At 31.6% G+C, this 18,489-nt stretch overlaps 2 protein-coding genes and 1 long non-coding RNA gene across 3 annotated transcripts; all 3 read left to right on the forward strand.

The window, feature by feature from the left end:
- The first annotated feature begins 1,630 nt into the window (after positions 1–1,630).
- On the forward strand, positions 1,631–2,551 carry LOC108194078 (uncharacterized). Its single transcript, XR_010285945.1, has 2 exons — positions 1,631–2,005; positions 2,299–2,551. It is a non-coding gene; the product is annotated as an uncharacterized LOC108194078 (long non-coding RNA).
- A 1,720-nt stretch (positions 2,552–4,271) lies between these two features.
- LOC108193324 (uncharacterized) lies at positions 4,272–7,289 on the forward strand. The gene is made up of 6 exons (XM_017359929.2): positions 4,272–4,502; positions 5,149–5,316; positions 5,498–5,759; positions 5,835–6,001; positions 6,101–6,250; positions 6,716–7,289. The coding sequence occupies exons 1-6, from the start codon at positions 4,455–4,457 to the stop codon at positions 7,061–7,063; spliced, it is 1,143 nt and encodes a 380-aa protein (XP_017215418.1). The 5' UTR covers positions 4,272–4,454; the 3' UTR covers positions 7,064–7,289.
- Positions 7,290–8,850: 1,561 nt separating this feature from the next.
- LOC108195355 (aspartic proteinase CDR1-like) lies at positions 8,851–16,136 on the forward strand. Its single transcript, XM_064081376.1, has 3 exons — positions 8,851–9,024; positions 10,354–10,969; positions 12,078–16,136. The coding sequence occupies exon 3, from the start codon at positions 14,835–14,837 to the stop codon at positions 16,134–16,136; it is 1,302 nt and encodes a 433-aa protein (XP_063937446.1). The 5' UTR covers positions 8,851–9,024; positions 10,354–10,969; positions 12,078–14,834.
- Positions 16,137–18,489: the final 2,353 nt, after the last annotated feature.

Below are 18,489 nucleotides of genomic sequence, written 5' to 3' on the forward strand. Positions count from 1 at the left end.
TTTAATCACCTGTAAATCTTAATTAAGTTCTCACTTTTAATTTACTTCTTTACTTTAAGTAAAAAACGTTTTTTTTTAAATTTATTAAAACAGCCCCGAATGAAATTCGGTCAATTCGTAACATCGGCCTTAGGTACACGGATAAGCAAACAGGGGGTGGTAAGCTCAAGGTAATTTCGATGATACACATATAAAAATGAATAATCCTCTCTCCGTTTCCAAAAACTTTTTTCGTTTAATATACGAGATGTTCATGAGACAAATTACTAATTTATATTTAGTCTGTAAAATTAAATATAATCACGAGTAATCTTGTTGAATTCATAATGTTGAGTACTTTAATAAAATGACAATTTTGTATTTAATATTGATATAATATTAAAGACACTGATGATCAAAAGTATGCATTTGCAAACGTGACAAACGAAAATAGAAAAAATATATTTCAGCCATAGTATAATATATCTCGAGATCTTTTGATTCTGGCGCGGACATAAATCCACTCAACTGTCTTGATACGATTAAGTATATAGTGGTCAACTATTGATTTGGCAAGCCTAACTAAAGCCAAGTCTAGGATCTGTCATGTTGACTTTAGTTGACTAATCATAACAAGGAAGTTACGGCAGCACTGACATATAACAACAATATAACTTCACTGCTACTCTTCACAAATCACAACACAGTTCCAGAAGAGGCTTCCTCCTGCTTGCAAAGGCGGCCAGTCGAGTGGCTACTTGCTGCCCCACGCGGTTTAGATTAATATAAAATATAATTTTCTATCACGGTATAAGTTATCTACTTGATTGATTTTATATAATATATGATTTATAAGTTCAAAAATAAATTATACTATGTGGCTGTTTGGCGGGGCTTTTAAGCCCCGCTTCTGGACTTTTAAGTTAGAAGCACTTATTTCGTACCGTTTGTGTAAAAAGTCGAGAAGCACTTATAAAAAGCTACGATTCCTAGCTTTTGTTTCATGACTTCTGCTTTTTTCCCAAACACTTTAATCACTTATAAGTCTTAACTAACTTCTAACTTCTACTTCACCTTTTTATTTTAAGCAAGAAGCACTTATTTTAAGCTCACCCAAACGGCCCCTATATATTACTTTTCCGTCCCATTTAATTTACAAGTTAATTATTTGGCCCGTGTTTTTATTTTTTTTATAAAATATGAAACTGAATTATAAAATTATAATTTAGAGCAATATTATTGATGTGCATGCTGCTCCTTTTACATATACAACTTTGTAGGACGGAGGAGTATTCTTTCAGATAATGAAACTGAATACATTTTTATCGATTTAAAGTCGAGAATTACTCGAGAGCAAGAAACTTTAAGCAGTCAAACATGATCTCAAACAAGTCCAAAGTAAGGGTTGCTTCTATTTTAATAATATAATAATAATAAAATACCGATATTGATTTTTATTTATAGTAGACAGGATACTAGTAAACGTGTTCCCACCTAGTTGCAATACTTGAAATATTTCCACATGTGGATCCACTCGGGAAAGATCCACCACCCCATCATCTCGAAACTTTGACTCGAAATTTAAAAGCAAAAACATTTCTTTACTCGTTTTCTTCCCTCTATATAAACCCACTTCACATATTCAAACCTTAATTACAAGCCAAACTACTCTTCTTATTCTTCTGCTTAGCTACACACATGGAGTTGTTTTATGATATTCACGGTGTTGATCAAAATAGCAGCTATGAAAACGATGGTGATGACATGTTTTATGCTGAACTTGAGCGGAGAATTCTTGTGTTGATTAATACGGCCGATGAGAGCGGTGATCATGCGAATAATTCGACGAGGCGAATTAATAATTATTCGTCTCGTCGAGATCAAAGATATTTTGATTGGACGGAGACGGAGAATCCTCCTAGCTCGGTGCCGAGCACGATTTCGAACTTGTGGAGATCAGCTAATGTTAACGGAACTGGAGTCTTCATTCCTCATATGGTTAAAGCTAAAAGAAGAAACAAGAATCGTACGTTTTCTCTGCCTCTTTGCTTTTTATACTTAAATCATATACGCATGGTGGATTTATATACTGTTGTCGCGGAACTTCCGGGTTCGAGTCTGTCTTACCTCGAAAATTAAAAAAGTATGAGTACAGATACTCATTTCTAAAACACGCAAGCATAAAATCATATACTCATCTTTATTATGCATAACTTACCGGTAGAGTAATAAAGACTTTTATAGTGAGGTCATATATGTCGTTGATAAATATGTTGTTCGAATTGCAAGATACTAATGGCTACATATTGTGATATGCAGGAGGAAGAAAAGTAAAAACGGAACGAGAAATTTACAAGGCAAGAGCGGTGGCAAACAAGAATTGACTCGTATATTAGTCAAAAGAAGTTAGCTAGAAAATTTGTGAATTCACATATACAGATATACTTGCTTTCGCAATAAGAATACCTCTCGCAATAGCTCGAGAGTAGCTGATTCAGCTCCCTTGATAGCAATACAGATTTGTAATTATATTTCAATATTGAATTCATTATTTCGTTTGAAGATTGCAAAACACGGTCATTTTCGGCTGCAGGAGAAGGGGACAAAAAATATGATTATTAAGATTTTGTGAAATCAGCTCTGTGAAATCTATTTATATGCATCTATGCACCAGTGCATTGTACTTTAGTCGATAAATACAATTTTATTTTTAAAAATATCCATTTCGCTCTGACAAATTTGTCAATGTTATAATATACTTTTTCCGTCTCACCAGATTTTTTACCTTTTTTTAAACATCCTACTCATTTATTTACATTACAAAATTTTTCTAAAATAGTTAATGGGTTCCACTACTTTTTCACTTTTCTTCAGTTTTCACAATATTACTTTTACTCCGCTATCTCTTTTATATATTAAAAAATAATGGGTCTTATCACTTCACCCATTTTTTGTTCTTTTTTTTCATTATTTTATACATATTTCGTAACCTTTATACCCAAAACCAATGTAAAGAATTGGATGACACGAATGAGTACTAGTTATGACAGAACAATTACAGGACTAATAAATCTAACAGAAGCAATAATATTAAATGCATTGTAAAAAATCAAAGTGGTTGTTATTTTAAAATAAAGAGAATACTTAAGGGAAGATAAAATACTTAAAAACTTTTAGAAAAGTCATTCTTATGGAAAATCCATAACATTTCTAAACAAATTCCTATTTGAAAGAAAACCATTACACTTTCATCGTAGAATTTAAAACAGATGCAATTTGAATTTTTTTTGATAAATACAAGAAGATTTTGTTAACTTGAATATAATATAGCCGGGATAAACCCCCAACTATCGATACAATGAGGTGATAAAACAAATAACATACTAATAGCAATTTGATGATTTGTTTTCTTATCATTTAACACATAGAATTTAATAATTTTTGAAGCAAAAAACGAAATCGAAGACATCACAAGCAATCCAAATTGCACTAACATCTCTGAAAATAGTAATATCGCAGTTGATCATATCACATAAAAATCATTATTAGCCCAATGTTCAAAAGCACCAATGGCATACATCGAGATTAGAGAAGCGACACCACAACTATCAACATATCAGACACCAACTATAGACGTGCCGAAGGCACCCCAGCTATCTACATGCCGGATACCAACTATAGACATATCGAAAGTGTAAACCCGTGAAGGATGAACAATCTTTGGTTGAGAAAAATGAGCTCTTGCAATCACCATCGTCCAACGTTCGATACAGTCTTTGCAGATCACCAAAAATATCAATAAAATCATTCTCAACAAATCCAACACTAAATAAACCCGATCGTAACTAAACAAAAACACTCCAAAAGAGAGACAAAATGAGCAGAGACCCACAAACACCCAAAATATTGAGTTTTATTGAGAGTAAATTAACGAGAGTAAAAAATAATAAAAGAGTTGGTCCTTTCCACCGGAAAAAACTATTGAAAGCCTCTAAATTTATTTGAAAATGGACAAACTCTAATAGAGGATAGAGGAGAGGAGGTAGTCGGCTACGCTGATGAGGGAGGAGAATTTAATTTGAATTTTCTTAAATAAACACAAAAAGACATGTTTCCAAGAACTGATTTGGCAGGCAAACAAATACAGAAAAGTTCGGAATTCGGAAAACAAAATTTAAAAGTTTTTTAAAAACCCAAAGGCCCAGATGGCTCATGGTCTATTGCTACCCTAACTAAAGTTACATACCTTGGGCCTAAGATAAAAATAAACATTACCGATTGAGCCTCTGGTCCACTCATCTTCCCTTCGAAAGCAAATGAACCTCATATATCTGTATTCTGTACTGTACATGTCATGTATATATACAGCTGTTTAGAGGGACTTTTTGAATGAATTTAACATGAAACTCAAGTGAAGGGGTCAAACCAGTTACAGTTGGTAAACTTGGAGTGACCAACTTGACGCAAAACCAAAGATGCTGCAGCAACATTTTTCAGATCCCCTGAAGCTTAAAACCAAGAAGGTAATTAAAATTTCTACTTTTTTTGTTACCCTCTTCTTAATTTTAATTCCCCTTCATGTTGTAATTATAGATTATGAAAAAGGGTTTTCGTTTATGTGATCTATGTTTCTTAAAAGTAGGTAAAGCTTGGACCTTTAGCACATAATTCTGTTCTTGATTTTGGGAAATCAATGGTTGGAAAGTCTGTGCTAGAGAAGAATCAAGGGTTGCTTTGTGTAGTCTTGTAAGAAAAAGTAGTAATTTGTGGAATTTAAGTTTAGGGTTTGATTATGATAAAATTGCTGGAAGTTTTCAGTGATCATGCTACTTTGGCTCTGAATTTGATGTTTGCTTCCATGACAAAAAATGTTAAAGGGCAATAGAGTGGTTGTGGTATTATAAATTGTATGATGTATTTTTTGTTGTTTAGAGCATTGTGTGTTGTTCAAGTGCTTTTGATTCGTATAGATTTGGTCTCCTAGATTTATTTTAGTGCTTATTTTTGTAATAAAAGGTAAACCAGAAATGCACTCTCCCTTGGTATTTTACTTATATGTAGTTAATTTTTTAAATCAAGAAACTGTTATTCGTGTTGTGGATGATAAAACAATGAAGGCGTCTTTATAATTAATGGATAGATTTGTAATATTGTATCTGTTGGTCACAGATTATCTTTGAAGATGTCTTCATTGCTCATGATTCTGGCACACTTGAACAGCTGAAAGAGTTGAGCTCCAAACGTAGAATGATCGAGGAGTCTATTAATGAAAGAAGCTCTATCACAATGGCTGTTGCAAGGGAAATGTCTGGAGGCTCAACTTTGCAATGTGAACAGGTAGCAATTGAAGTAGTATATCTGTATAGTATATAGGCATGTAAAATGTGGCCTATTTGTGTTCCTGTGCCATGACAAGACATGGCTATAACCTTGGAAAACTAATGTTTATTGTGTAATAAAAGCTAAAAACTCTTTAATGTTTAGATTCTTCTTCATATGTGTGGATGATTATAATCAGGACCTCCAGAAATTAGAGAAGTACTTGCCATTACTGGAAAACTTTATCCACCAAGTTAATATGGTTAGCGATAGCTCTAGGATGCTTCAATGGACTTCTGAACTTAGGATAAGTTGGAGCAGTGCTCTTACATCTTCATCTTTCTTCAGTTTTTTGGGTCAAAAGTTCTTTCAAATTGATAGTCTGTTGTTTGAGCTCAGTATGATGCTCTTTCTTAATGGTGCACTACTACGAGAATGGGCGTTTGAACTATTGTCCAAAGGTAAACCTTAATAATAAGTTCCTTACCCATGCATATGAAAACATTATTCTGCTTAATTGTTATGCATCACTGTAGATTTGGTGCAATCTGCCACTCTATTTAGGAGAGCTGCTGGAGTTTATCACTACTTGGCGAATGAGGTCCTTCCCTCTTTACAGCCTGCACTGCCTCCGGAGAGGCCACCAGAAGTTACATCATCTGTGTGTTCTATTGTGAGCCTTATTTGTTTGGCCGAGGCTCAGGTGAGGTGAAAGTCTGCTTTCTATTGATTAATACGAAAGCTTAAACTTCTCCGATGGTATTCATTAACAAAGATAATTAAATAAAAACTTCTCTTTCAGGCTGTGATCACAATGAAATCTGAGGAGAAGGGCAACACACAAAGTCTATTGGCAAAGTTGCATTATGGTGTTGTACAGTTGCTAGATGAAGCAACTGTCATATTACATTCAGTGACTGAGGATAGAAAAGATATTTCAGCGCGCTTTGTGGTAATATGCAATCTGTATAATCCATTCTTCGATGGTTTCTATTATTCTTATCCCATTCTTTGCTGTGTTGTGGCCGACTGGCCGTATTATTATAATCGGGCTTGTTAGTTTGCATGTCTTCGATACTAGTGGATGATTGCCTACCACTGTAGAAGAAACGAAAGAGGTGAAACTAAACTTAGCTTCCTTTGTAAGGATGTTACTTATCTATCTACCTATAAAAGTAGATGCAGTTGGATCAAGGCAACTAAAGATCTGATCTTTGCTTATATTCTCATGTCTATCTTCCTCAAAAAAAAGAGATGTATTTTGGACATTTTAAAGTTCTTAAATTTCCTGTAGTGATTGTATTCTCTCTTCTTATTGTTTGTTTTGTTTGAAGTAAATTTTGTCCATTTTTTGTCGAGTCAAGATTAAGTTTTTATGAGCTACAATCTTCTCTCAGTCATCTTTCTGGATTGGCAGGAATTCATTTCATTTAGCAAGGTCATTCATGAATTGAGAAGTAACGTGTACCGTGCAGAAAGTTTAAAGGCCGATGGTCAGATTGGTGTTGCAATTGGAGCTCTTCGAAAGGCTCTTTTAACAGCACAGATCAATCTTCAAGGAAATGAGTCCTGGAGGTTGGTTCTTAATCAGGAGGCTGATAAGTTGACAAGAATGTTGGAGAAATATGAACACGAGAATGACTTTGTCTGGCATGATAAGATTCCAGCTCAATACGAGTCTCCCATATCTGAAGGTACAAGAATTGTTAAGTTTATACCTTATCATCCCCAAAGATGGGAAAGAGCACTTTCTTTTATAATGTAATGGACAGATAGCTACAGAGCTTAGAAGTGGACGTATTTTGACATCCTTCAATGTACAAGTATGAAAGCTCCAGTTTATATGTACAGAAATTATGGCATATGCAAAGTGGAGAAGTACTGGACTGGACATTTATAAGATTATAGGATCATTAAATATCGTGTGCTGCTGAGACAACTCTTTTTCTGTAATTTTATCTCTATTGTGAAGCACAGTTAATTCACGTCTACATGGAGTTATAAACCTATAATATTGCAAATTTATCATCAACATTGCATCATTTAGATAATACATTTTGACACAAAATTTGATATTTTTGTCATTATTCTCATATCTACAAAAATAAATTTTAATTTTTTGTAACACGTTGAATTTAGAATTCATCAATTTAAAATAAAAAATAATCTTAATAAGAATATTCTTTCATATACTTTATTTCACGTTTAATCTCTTTAAAAAATAATCTTAATAAGAATACATTATTCATAAAATATGATTCTCATTTTCTAAAACTCTAATGTCTTAATTTTGTTGCATGTAATTTGATAACAAAAAGGTGATATATAAAGAACTTGAAGTTAAAAAATAATGATTAATATAATATAAACTAATAATTTCTATATTTTTAACTAATCTTAAATTTATATAAAATACGACATAAAATATGAGAATATCTCCGACCGTGATCCAAAATCCAAATTTGAGGCAATTCTGCCCCAAACAACTCATCGCTGGATCAGTGAATAGTACCGGTCCAAATTTGGTACACAACTGTTCACTAATTCAAATCTTTTTAATATTAAAATATTATTATTTCTATTATTTGATGATTTTGTTAATGTTATTAAAGATAGATTAATTAAGATTGGAATATAATTAAAACAACGATTAATTATAAATTAAAATTTCAAAATACATAAATTTCAACAATTTATCAACCGCTACAGAAAAATCAAAGATAAATATTGCCCATCTTGAACTTCGAAATACACTTATTGAGCATTTGTGGGAAAAATATTCTAATTCTGAGAATTAGTATTTTAATACTTTTAATTTATTTTTATGTACCGTTTTAACTTTTCCAATTATTTTGTAATATTTTATCTTTGTCTTATTAATTGTATTATTATAATTAATGATGAAATTAGTTACTTATTTTTTAAAATATTTAATATCAAAGTATATGAATATTATAAGGATGAGTGAATTTGGATCTATATTTGGATCATATGATTGGAATATGATTTGGATCTCGCCCTAAATTTGGATAATTTGGTGATCCAAATTTAAATGTATGGTTGGAGTTGACATGATATAATTTTTTTATATTGAATTTTCACATTATTATATATTTTTTATATAAGAAAGTACTTGGTATTATATCGATATTTGATTAAATATTATTAATTAATAAATTAGATTATATTCAAATTTACAATTATTATAACCAACTTTGATTAGAATTTAAATATATATAACAAAATCAGTCTAGTAAAAACTCACTTCAAAAGAAAGGATAAAAGTAGGGTTGTTCACGAACCGAGTCGAACCGAGTTTTGACATAAACGAGCCGAGTTTTTATTTTTTTTCTGACGAACCGAGCCGAGCCGAGCTTTCTTACCGAACAAAAAAACGTGTTCGAGCTCGAGCTCGTTACCTCACGAGCCGAACACGAGCTTGTTCGCGAACAAATTCGAGCCGAGTCGAGCTCGTTGTGTTATCGAATAGCTCGTTAAGAGCTCATTAAAATACGTTTAACCCAGCCCAAAAATAAGCCCAGCCCAATAATTAAAAAACCTAAAGCATTACTATAGTCCGTCACTCAATCCCAGACTCCGAGTCGTTCGTTCATTTCAGATATAAATCCCCAAAACAAATCTTAGTTTCAAAATAACCTCATAAACGGCTAAATTCCTCCCATCTAATCCCTAATTCCTGATCATTGAATCACGCTTGAAGTAAATGTAAGTACTGAGCTTTCTTTATTCAATTTTCAAGTATTTTTGTTCCATTTCTGTGTATTGTTCATCAATTAGGTTTACAAACTACTAAAGCTTTGTCATTTACTTTGTAATTTGTGTTCTTATTTGAATTATTAAGTAGTTTTATAGTTTGAGTTTGAGTTTTATTGTTTGAGTTTGAGCTTGATGCTTCTTAGCAATAAACATCATATTGACTTGCTTCTTGGCTCCATCTGATTAATAAGTTCTTATTATGTAACTTTTATCTTTAAACGTTCGAAAGCTATCTACAAGTATTATAAAAAAAATTTGGGTACAAAAAAATTCATAATTTTCGAGCTTTTAACGAGCGAGTTCGAGCCGAACGAGCTCGAGCCGAACTCGAGCCGAGCTCACTAAAAGCTCGGCTCGAGCTCGTTTTCTTAACGAACACATTTATGTGTTCGAGCTCGAGCTCGAGTTCTTAACGAACCGAGCCGAACCGAGCTTTTATCGAGCCGAGCTCGAGCTTGTTCGCGAACAGCTCTGTTCGTGAACAGCCCTAGATAAAAGTAGTTAAAACCCCAGTTTAGTTTTAAAAAAAAACCCCAGTTTGATCACGTACCGCCATGGATTTTGAACTAGTATTATTGACATTATTTCTGTTGATTTCAAGCTTCATACCCACTCTTTCTGCATCATCTCCATACCCCGACGGCGAATACGAGCTAGTCTACTTGCTAATCGCAGAACTCGAGGAGCCTCCGGCTCCGCTCGCTGATCTTCTGAAACTAAATCTATCTTCCACTCTCCCAACTCTTATGCCATCGGAAGAGGTTACGGTTACAAGTAATTTGGCTTATAACTATTCGATAAACCATGCACGTTCCTCTCACTCATCCAAATTTGTATCTTTCTTCGGCGTTTGCGGTTCACGGCACTAGAGGCATATTTTAGGTCTTTATTTATGTAATAAACAAAACATTAGTGTAAATTTCGTGATTTAGGTTAATTGCGTTTACTTGCCTATAATTCTGTTTTGTTTAATTTTGATTTTGTGCTTTAGCTTTTTGAGATGAAATTAACTTTTTGGATCAAATTAGATGTTTGACCAAATGAAAAAGCTAATGTTGGTGTTTGGTAGTTAGCTTATTGAAATAGCTTTTTGGATCCAAAAAGCTAATTTTGAAAAAGCTATTAGGAATAGCTTTTTCAATTAGATGATTGGCAATGTGTCTGGGTAAAGTACAAACAGCTAATTCAATCAGCTATTTACCAAACACTTTCTTACAAAACAGCTAATTTCAATCAGCTAATTCAATCAGCTACAGCTAACAGCTAACTCCCAAACAGGGCCATTATATTTTCCTGTAACGGAACCAGAATATATATACTTCTTCGGATGGTGAGATTATCTTTGAAGATGTATTCATTGCTCGTGATTCTGGCGCACTTGAACAGCTGAAAGAGTTGAGTTCTAAGCCTAAAATGATCGAGGAGTCTATCAGAGCAAGTCCAATAGGTTACATAAACTTGTTCCTAAACTCACATTTAGATAATGTACTAAAAAAAAGCACTCCAACACTCTCTTACTTAAATCACTACAACTTCAAATCTCCTAGCCATTACATATTTATAAGTAACCCATAACTATTACCTATTTAATATATTTTATGAATAAAATAATCACATCTCTCCTTCTTTCTTTGTCTTTTCCCTTTCTTTCCCCTTCTCTCTCTCAAATTTATTATTAAAATAATCTTAGGAGAACAAATATAGAGATTGCTATTGGAGTTGACACTAAAAATAGATTACACAAATCACTAAGACTCATTAGGATTCATTATTTTATATTATTAATAAGTAATGAGATATGTAACCTATTGAACTTGCTCTTAACGAAAGAAGCTCTATCACAATGGTTGTTGCAAGGGAAATGTCCGGAGGCTCAACTTTGCAATGTGAACAGGTAGCAATTGAAGTAGTATAACTGCATAGTATTTAGGCATGTAAATTGTGGCCTATTTGTGTTCCCGTTAGTGGCGGAACCAGGACTAAAAGTTAGGGGGCTGAAATATTTTTTCATATATATATATATTTGCATAAATAGCTTACTCAATAATACTATCATTCAGTCATGCATCTCCCATCCTATCACGCTAATAAGTCTTGATCGTTTTTATAGCGAAAAAAACTCTCTCAACAATAGCAATGACAACGGGTAAAATTAAAGCTAACTCAATCAGAAGATAAACTAAGAGATAAGCGGTGTGTCTGTGTGTCTTAACCGTCATGACTGAAAAATTTCCTATACTTTGAAGTCCAGATTAATCTTTATCCGCTCTCACATCAATATATCATAGATAAACTTGTCTAACTCATTTAATAACAACTCCAGGTCTAATAAAGAGGTATCCTTTGGATAAAATTGTGCAAGACAGAAAATTAATTCCTGGGATCCAAAGAGCAAATATAAAGTAGTAGCTCTATGTTTCCTTCTGTAAAACGGTTATTCATCTCTTGGGAACTAAGATTCTTCATATGGGTTCTTTAGCCTAAATTTGAAGAATATGGAGATGAAATGAACTCCACACTAATTCAGCGGTAGTTGAAAAAAAATATACATTGTTTTTTCGAAGTTAGGGGGGCTCTAGCATCCCTTAGCCCCCCTCTAGTTCCGCCACTGGTCACTTCCTGTGCCATATCAAGTCATGGCTATAACCTTAGAAAACTAATGTTTAATACTCCCTCCGTCCCTTTTTAGTTGTCCACTATTGACTTTCAATGGTCAAATTGACCATTTTTTGACCAGAGATTACAAAAAATTCTTTTATTATTTAAAAGACTGAAAATTACATTTTAAAATAGATTGTATTTACTTTATAATGATATAATTTTTAAATATTTTTTCATAATATAATATATATAAAGTTCAGTCAAAGTTTGGCTAATTTGATTGTTGAAAGTCAAAACTGGACAACTAAAAAGGGACAGAGATAGTAAAAAAATTGTGTTATAAAAGCTAAAAACTCTTGATGTTTATATTCTTCTTCTTGTGTGTGGATGATTATAATCAGGACATCCATAAATTAGAGAATTACTTGCCATTACTGGAAAACTTTATCCACCAAGTTAATATGGTTAGCGATAGCTCTCGGATGCTTCAATGGACTTCTGAACTTATGATAAGTTGGAGCAGTGCTCTTACATCTTTATCTTTCTTCAGTTTTTTGGGTCAAAAGTTCTTTCAAATTGATAGTCTGTTGTTTGAGCTCAGTATGATGCTCTTTCTTGATGTTGCACTACTACGAGAATTGGCGTTTGAACTATTGTCCAAAGGTAAACCTTAATAATAAATTCCTTACCCATGCATATGAAAACATTATTCTGCTTAATTGTTACTAGTTTATGACCCGTGCCAAGCACGGGTTTAAATAAATTTTTAAAATTTATTATTTATTGAAAGGATAATGTTTTTTTTAATTACATTATCATATTTTTATTTTATTTATTTAAATTATTGTTTTAAAATGATATCTAAATTATTGTTATTTTGATATAAGATTTTCTATATATTAAAATTTGATCTTATTTTAAATTTATTTCATAACAATATGGGTCCCCGTTCTATAGAGTTCACAAAATAAGGAGTATTGGAGTTCAAAATTATTTAAAAAATATCTATTCGTTTTAATTTTAATTTTTTTTAGTCTACAATATTTGTAAACATCCGACAATCAGCAGATTATATTCTATGATATAATCGTCGCAATCAAGAAATAAGACAATTATTTTATAAATCACTAATCACTATATATATTCTAAAATATAACTCATAAGGAGAATAATAATCTTAATGGTTGTTAGAGTTGAAAGATGTTAGTGATTAATTGATGATTATATTTAAAACTACTTAAAGATGATTAATTATATATAAATTTGAATTATTTAAAATATTATTTACGACTAAACTAAAAAATTATGACTGGTATCATTATATTGTTTGATGATTTTCAAATTGTGAAAATAATATTCAAGATCAACACATAAAAGTTCGTTTATAGCGTCTTTAATCTTGATGGTGGAATTCTCAGTGGCTATGACATTTTCTGATATTGTCATACCGTCCCCTGCTGCTATAACATCTCCCTATGTTATATTGAGTACTGTTGTTATGACATAAATTGTCATACCGTTTGCTCATGTATGACAATCATTGAGATTGTCATACCGAGCTTATCTTGGAGGACAAGTTCATCAAATGTCATACCGAACTGCCCAGCATGACAATCGACTCAAATGTCATTCCTTCTCCTGATTTCAGTATGAAAATCAATGCAAATATCATACCTTGTTATGTAATTGTCATACCTAGTTTTGTGATTGTCATACCTATCTAAGTCATAGCCAAAATTGTCATAGCATGGAATGTCATTCTAGTTCAAGTGTTTGCCTATAAATAGGCCTTCATTTTCTTCATTTCATGTGTTCAAGCATTGTAAACTTTTCAGTTGTTAGTAACTTGCTATTCGTTAAATTCACAGTTTCTGTGCTTTGATCATTCAGTTGTTTTATACCGCTAAGTTAGAATACTTCCTGTCGAATTTATTCTACGAACTTTAGTGGACATTAAAACTGAACCATATTAATTATATAACGACTTACACATTGTTATATTAATTATCTAAAATCTGATTAACAAGTTAAACACGAATCAGATTATTCCGCCGCGATTATTTTGTGACGATTGAATTCACCCCCCCTTCTACAATCATTCCAGGACCTAACAGCCGCTATAAGGGATTTCATTCATCCAAAAAAGATTATCATCTAACTAAAAAACATGCAAGATATCTCCGGATGTTTAGATAATAATACTTTAATGTCTGAGAGGAAAAATCCATAAAAAAATCTCTACCAAAGATCCTTAAAAAAACAAACAAAAAAAGAAGAAAATAAGTTCATATTATCTCCCCCCCCCCCCCCCATCCCAAATTGGTCCATAAAACCAATCAAAGGCTTTCAAATGTAGGGTGTAAAACAATTTTGATAAGTACACCTTGTAGCACTGTGGATAAGTACACATTGTTATACAGATTCGACTTTTAAAATCCAATTACTCTTTGTAAGTTATGTTTAAATGATATGTTTTATAGAAAAGGTGAAACTATCAAATATATATTATTAATGCTATTTAAATATTTTCGATTACTTGTCCAATTAATCTTTCCTGGTATTCCTAGTTCCTGATTCCTTACATGTCAACCAATCATTTCTAAACTTCTGATTCTTGATTTCTAAGACCATCCATTGCCTCATATTCCTATTTTTACAATAATACAAATAGTTATCTAAAGCCATCAACGTTGGATCACATCAAATAATATAACAGTTTGGGGCTTAATTCATTTAATGATTCAAGTGGTAAAAATGATGATAGTTTGTAAATAACCAAAAAATAAGGATTCAGAATGATTCTCAAATAAAAAAGGGTTGTTGATTTCAAAATTCATTCTTGTACGAATCACAAAGTGTGGAATGGTATGTTACTAACCAGATCATGAAAGTGGTTAACCAGTTTTCAACTTAAACTCAACACCAAAGAAGCATGAGCAAATATTCTTTAAAAAGCAACGCAATGATCGTGTTTTACCAGTTTTCTACTTAAACTCAACACCAAAGAAGCATGAGAAAATATTCTATAAGAAGCAACACAAGGATAGTATTTTATCAACAATTTGCCAGAAACGTCTCACTTGCTTAACCCTTAAATGTGGATTTATTAGCAAACTCCCCCCACCACCAAGAAGCAACATACAAACCACCATATCAAAATGGTCACTACATCATATATATTGCCAATATTCTTAGTTTTTTTGTGTTTAGCCGATGCATACCTTAAACCAAATAGAAGAGTTACGTTACAACTCGTTCATCGTTTCTCTCCCTCCCTCCCTTTCCATAAATCCGATAATCTCCTAAACTTTTTAGAAAGAAATGATGAACACGTCATGATAAAAATTGCTACTTTACAACAACAAGAAAGCATTGATGTTCAACTGATAATACCCACTTCCGCAATGCAACATCTCTTTTTTGTTAATTTATCCATAGGAGAACCGCCGGTCAGACAATATCTGGCCATGGACACCGGCAGTCGTCTTACATGGGTCATTGGAGATTCTCTAAGACGAGAATTCAATTATTCATCACATAGATCATCTACTTCTGGCTATATCAAATGCCATAGTGATACATGCAAAAAGATAATGAAAACTTTTTGCAACTCAAATGACAAGTGCATGCACTACACAAGTTATGCTGATGGAAACCACGGGTTACAAACCTGCATTGCATATGATAGGTTTGTATTCGAGAATGATGTATTAGATAAAGTGATAATGGATATATATTACAAAGGAAGGGGTAGGTTGTTTCATGAAGACAATTTTTATGGAATTTTCGGACTTAGTCCCCCATACCCTTCCTTTGTCCATAGGCTTGGTGACTTGGGAGCTAAGAAATTCACTTACTATATCAATGGCAAGGTAACCGATACCTTTCATCCCTATGCCAGGCTGATATTAGGCGATGCAGACATACAAAATGGTCTAACAACACCTCTTCATATAGACGGAGCTCAGTATCATCTCGATATGGAGTGCATAATTTTGGGAGAACAATGTCTTGCTATTGATCGAAAAATATTTGCTAAAAAAGCACATGGAGGTGGCACTGGAGTGATTATAGACACTGGCAGTATCTTTACATATGTAGCAAAGGAGGCGTATGACGGGGTACTTCATCCCCTCATTTTAAATGAATTAAATAAAAGAGGTTTTAAGGACATGAGAGACAAATATTGTTTCATTGGATCACTCGAAGAACTGAAAGAAACCAACTTTCCAGTTCTTTTATTCGAGTTTGCTGAAGGAGCAAGTCTACAGCTGGATGAAGATAGTTTGTTTATAGATCATGACTTACTAAATTATTTTTGCCTGACAGTTAGATCTAGCACAATATATGGACCAACTATACAAAATCTAACTATTATTGGTTTGACTGCTCAACAGGACTATATCATCGGATATGATTTGGAGAATTTACGTTTATCCATGACATTGTATAAATTTTAGAGATGTGATTGATTAAATAAATTAGTTTTCAATAATATACTTTGTTTATTTGAGGAATTTGCTTACTTTGTAAATTATTTTCTTATGTTCAGTATTTCTGTTGGTTTCTCTTTTATGTGAAAAAATGACAATGCAAATTTTAGTCTTTTGTAGTACGAATGAAATAAATAGTAAGAATCATACACACACATATAGTCCCATTTCATGGAGACCCATGTTATATGGAGAATCATGGAGACTCACGATTCGACCATTCATTTTTAATCAGTATAATCTAACGTCTAGAATTTCATTTAAATAAAATATAATTAAAATAAGGGTCTTTCTAGTGTTCCCCATCATTCCGCTCAAACTTTTATCAAAATGTTTATAAAATTTTTGCTTATTAATAAAAAAAATTGAATATATAATATATAATGCAATAAATTATCTAAATATACTCCAAATCTGTACATGTATTACTCCCTCCATTCCACTATATTAGATGTTTTTTGACTAGTTTTAAATTCCATTATATTAGTCATTTTCGTATTCTCAATGACCTAGTTTTACTCACCTGCTTATCATTAATGGTTTATGTTGACTTGTTATAAAAAATTTTAATTGTCACGCTACTTTCTTTGTCACCCACCTGTACTCTTTTATCTCTTTCTTTGTTTCCGTATAAACTCATATGCTCACCCACTCTATTTCTTTTTCTTTTTTTAAAATACTCTATTTCATTCTTATTTTTTATAGTGCTCATTTATGTATTTAATTTGATTTAAATATAACTAAATACAACAATTTATTTTTTTAAATAATAGGAATATGATTTTTTTTTCAAACTTTAAGGATATAAAATAAATTCTTGTAACAATATTAAATGAATACGGTGATATATCACTTAATTAATTTGATTTTTTTTTTTAAAATATTGTTTCTTTGATTGTGAGAATATATCACACTTTCCACACACACATGTATATTCAAACTAAATTAGTTAAGAGTGGTTATATACGAATAAAAGTTAATTTTCAATGTAATTTTTTTAAATACAAGAAATTATTTAAAATATAGATTTAACCTTTTTTCAAAACTTTGAGAATATAATTTTTTTTGTTAAGCAGTCAAATTCATTAATATAATAAACTCGGGATCTTTACAAGGCCAATATTAAACAAATTCTTGCAACAACATCAACTAAAGATGACGATATATAACTTGATTTGATCATATTTATAGTAAATATAAATTGTACTTAATTTCAAATTAACTAGATTATATTAGAACGATCATATATAAATACAGAATATAAAATAGATTTTGCCTTTTCTCAAAATCTTGAGAACTTCAAAGTATATTATTTAAAAGTGATTATATATGAATGAAACTCAACTTTCAAATGTAACTTGGTTAAATATAAGAAAGTGATTATATATGAAAGAAAATTAATTTTCTTAAATACAAGAAATTGTAGAAAATATAATTTTAACCTTTTCTCAAAATTTTGATAATATAAAATAAATTACATAAAACCTTGATATAAAAACATTGTTATATTATAACTAATTTTAAACTAAATTATTTTAGAGTGATTATATATGAATAATTAACTTTAAAAAAGCAACGAGAAGTTTCTTCATGATTAAATATTTAAGTCAAGAGTATAATTTATGTTACTCTTAAAAAAAAATAATGTAACTCATAAACATATTTATCCTTCACTATATAGAATAGGAAATAATATCAAAATAACACATAGAACCAAAGTTTTAATTTGTGGAGGGAATAGAATTTTATTGGAGGGAAGAAAAATTTTTATTGGAGAGTTTACAGAGGGGAAAATGGATGAGAGTAAAAGAAAAGTAAAAGAGAGAATTTAATGTTGACAATTCCCGTAAGCAGTAACATGAAATCTAAGCTGTATTAATTAAAAAAACAGGTCATAGCTTCCCTTCTTAATATCTTCCCTTCTTAATATGTGTGCAAAATAACAAAACGACTAATATAATGGAATGGAGGGAGTATTATTTAATAACTTCAAAATATAAATGCATACAGTTGGCGGATAAGCAATAAAATTACTCCTTCCGTCCCATTTTAACTGCTTTTGACTTTTTTACACGTATTTTAAGGTGTTAAAAAAATCATATCTAAATATAATCATTCTTTATAAAATGTATATCAAATGAAAGTTTAGAATCTAAATTTTAATTTGATATAAAAATTGAATTTTTTTATTAAGTGTAGATATAGGTTTTTTGCATCTCAATATACGTGTTAAAAAGTCAAATATCAGTTAAAATGGGATAGAGGGAGTAATTGAAATAGGTAGCGCTTTTTGACTCGATGATTTTAATTAGGTAGGCAG

This window comes from Daucus carota, chromosome 7 (assembly GCF_001625215.2).
Source record: "Daucus carota subsp. sativus chromosome 7, DH1 v3.0, whole genome shotgun sequence".
In the NCBI taxonomy this organism is placed as follows: Eukaryota; Viridiplantae; Streptophyta; class Magnoliopsida; order Apiales; family Apiaceae; genus Daucus; species Daucus carota.

Bases quoted from the DNA above. Each gene is read 5' to 3' on its own strand.
- LOC108195355 (XM_064081376.1), top strand. From the start codon at position 14,835: ATGGTCACTACATCATATATATTGCCAATATTCTTAGTTTTTTTGTGT.
- LOC108193324 (XM_017359929.2), top strand. From the start codon at position 4,455: ATGCTGCAGCAACATTTTTCAGATCCCCTGAAGCTTAAAACCAAGAAG. The intron at 4,503-5,148 runs GTAATTAAAATT...TGTTGGTCACAG, and splicing joins TGAAGCTTAAAACCAAGAAG to ATTATCTTTGAAGATGTCTT. The intron at 5,760-5,834 runs GTAAACCTTAAT...GCATCACTGTAG, and splicing joins GTTTGAACTATTGTCCAAAG to ATTTGGTGCAATCTGCCACT.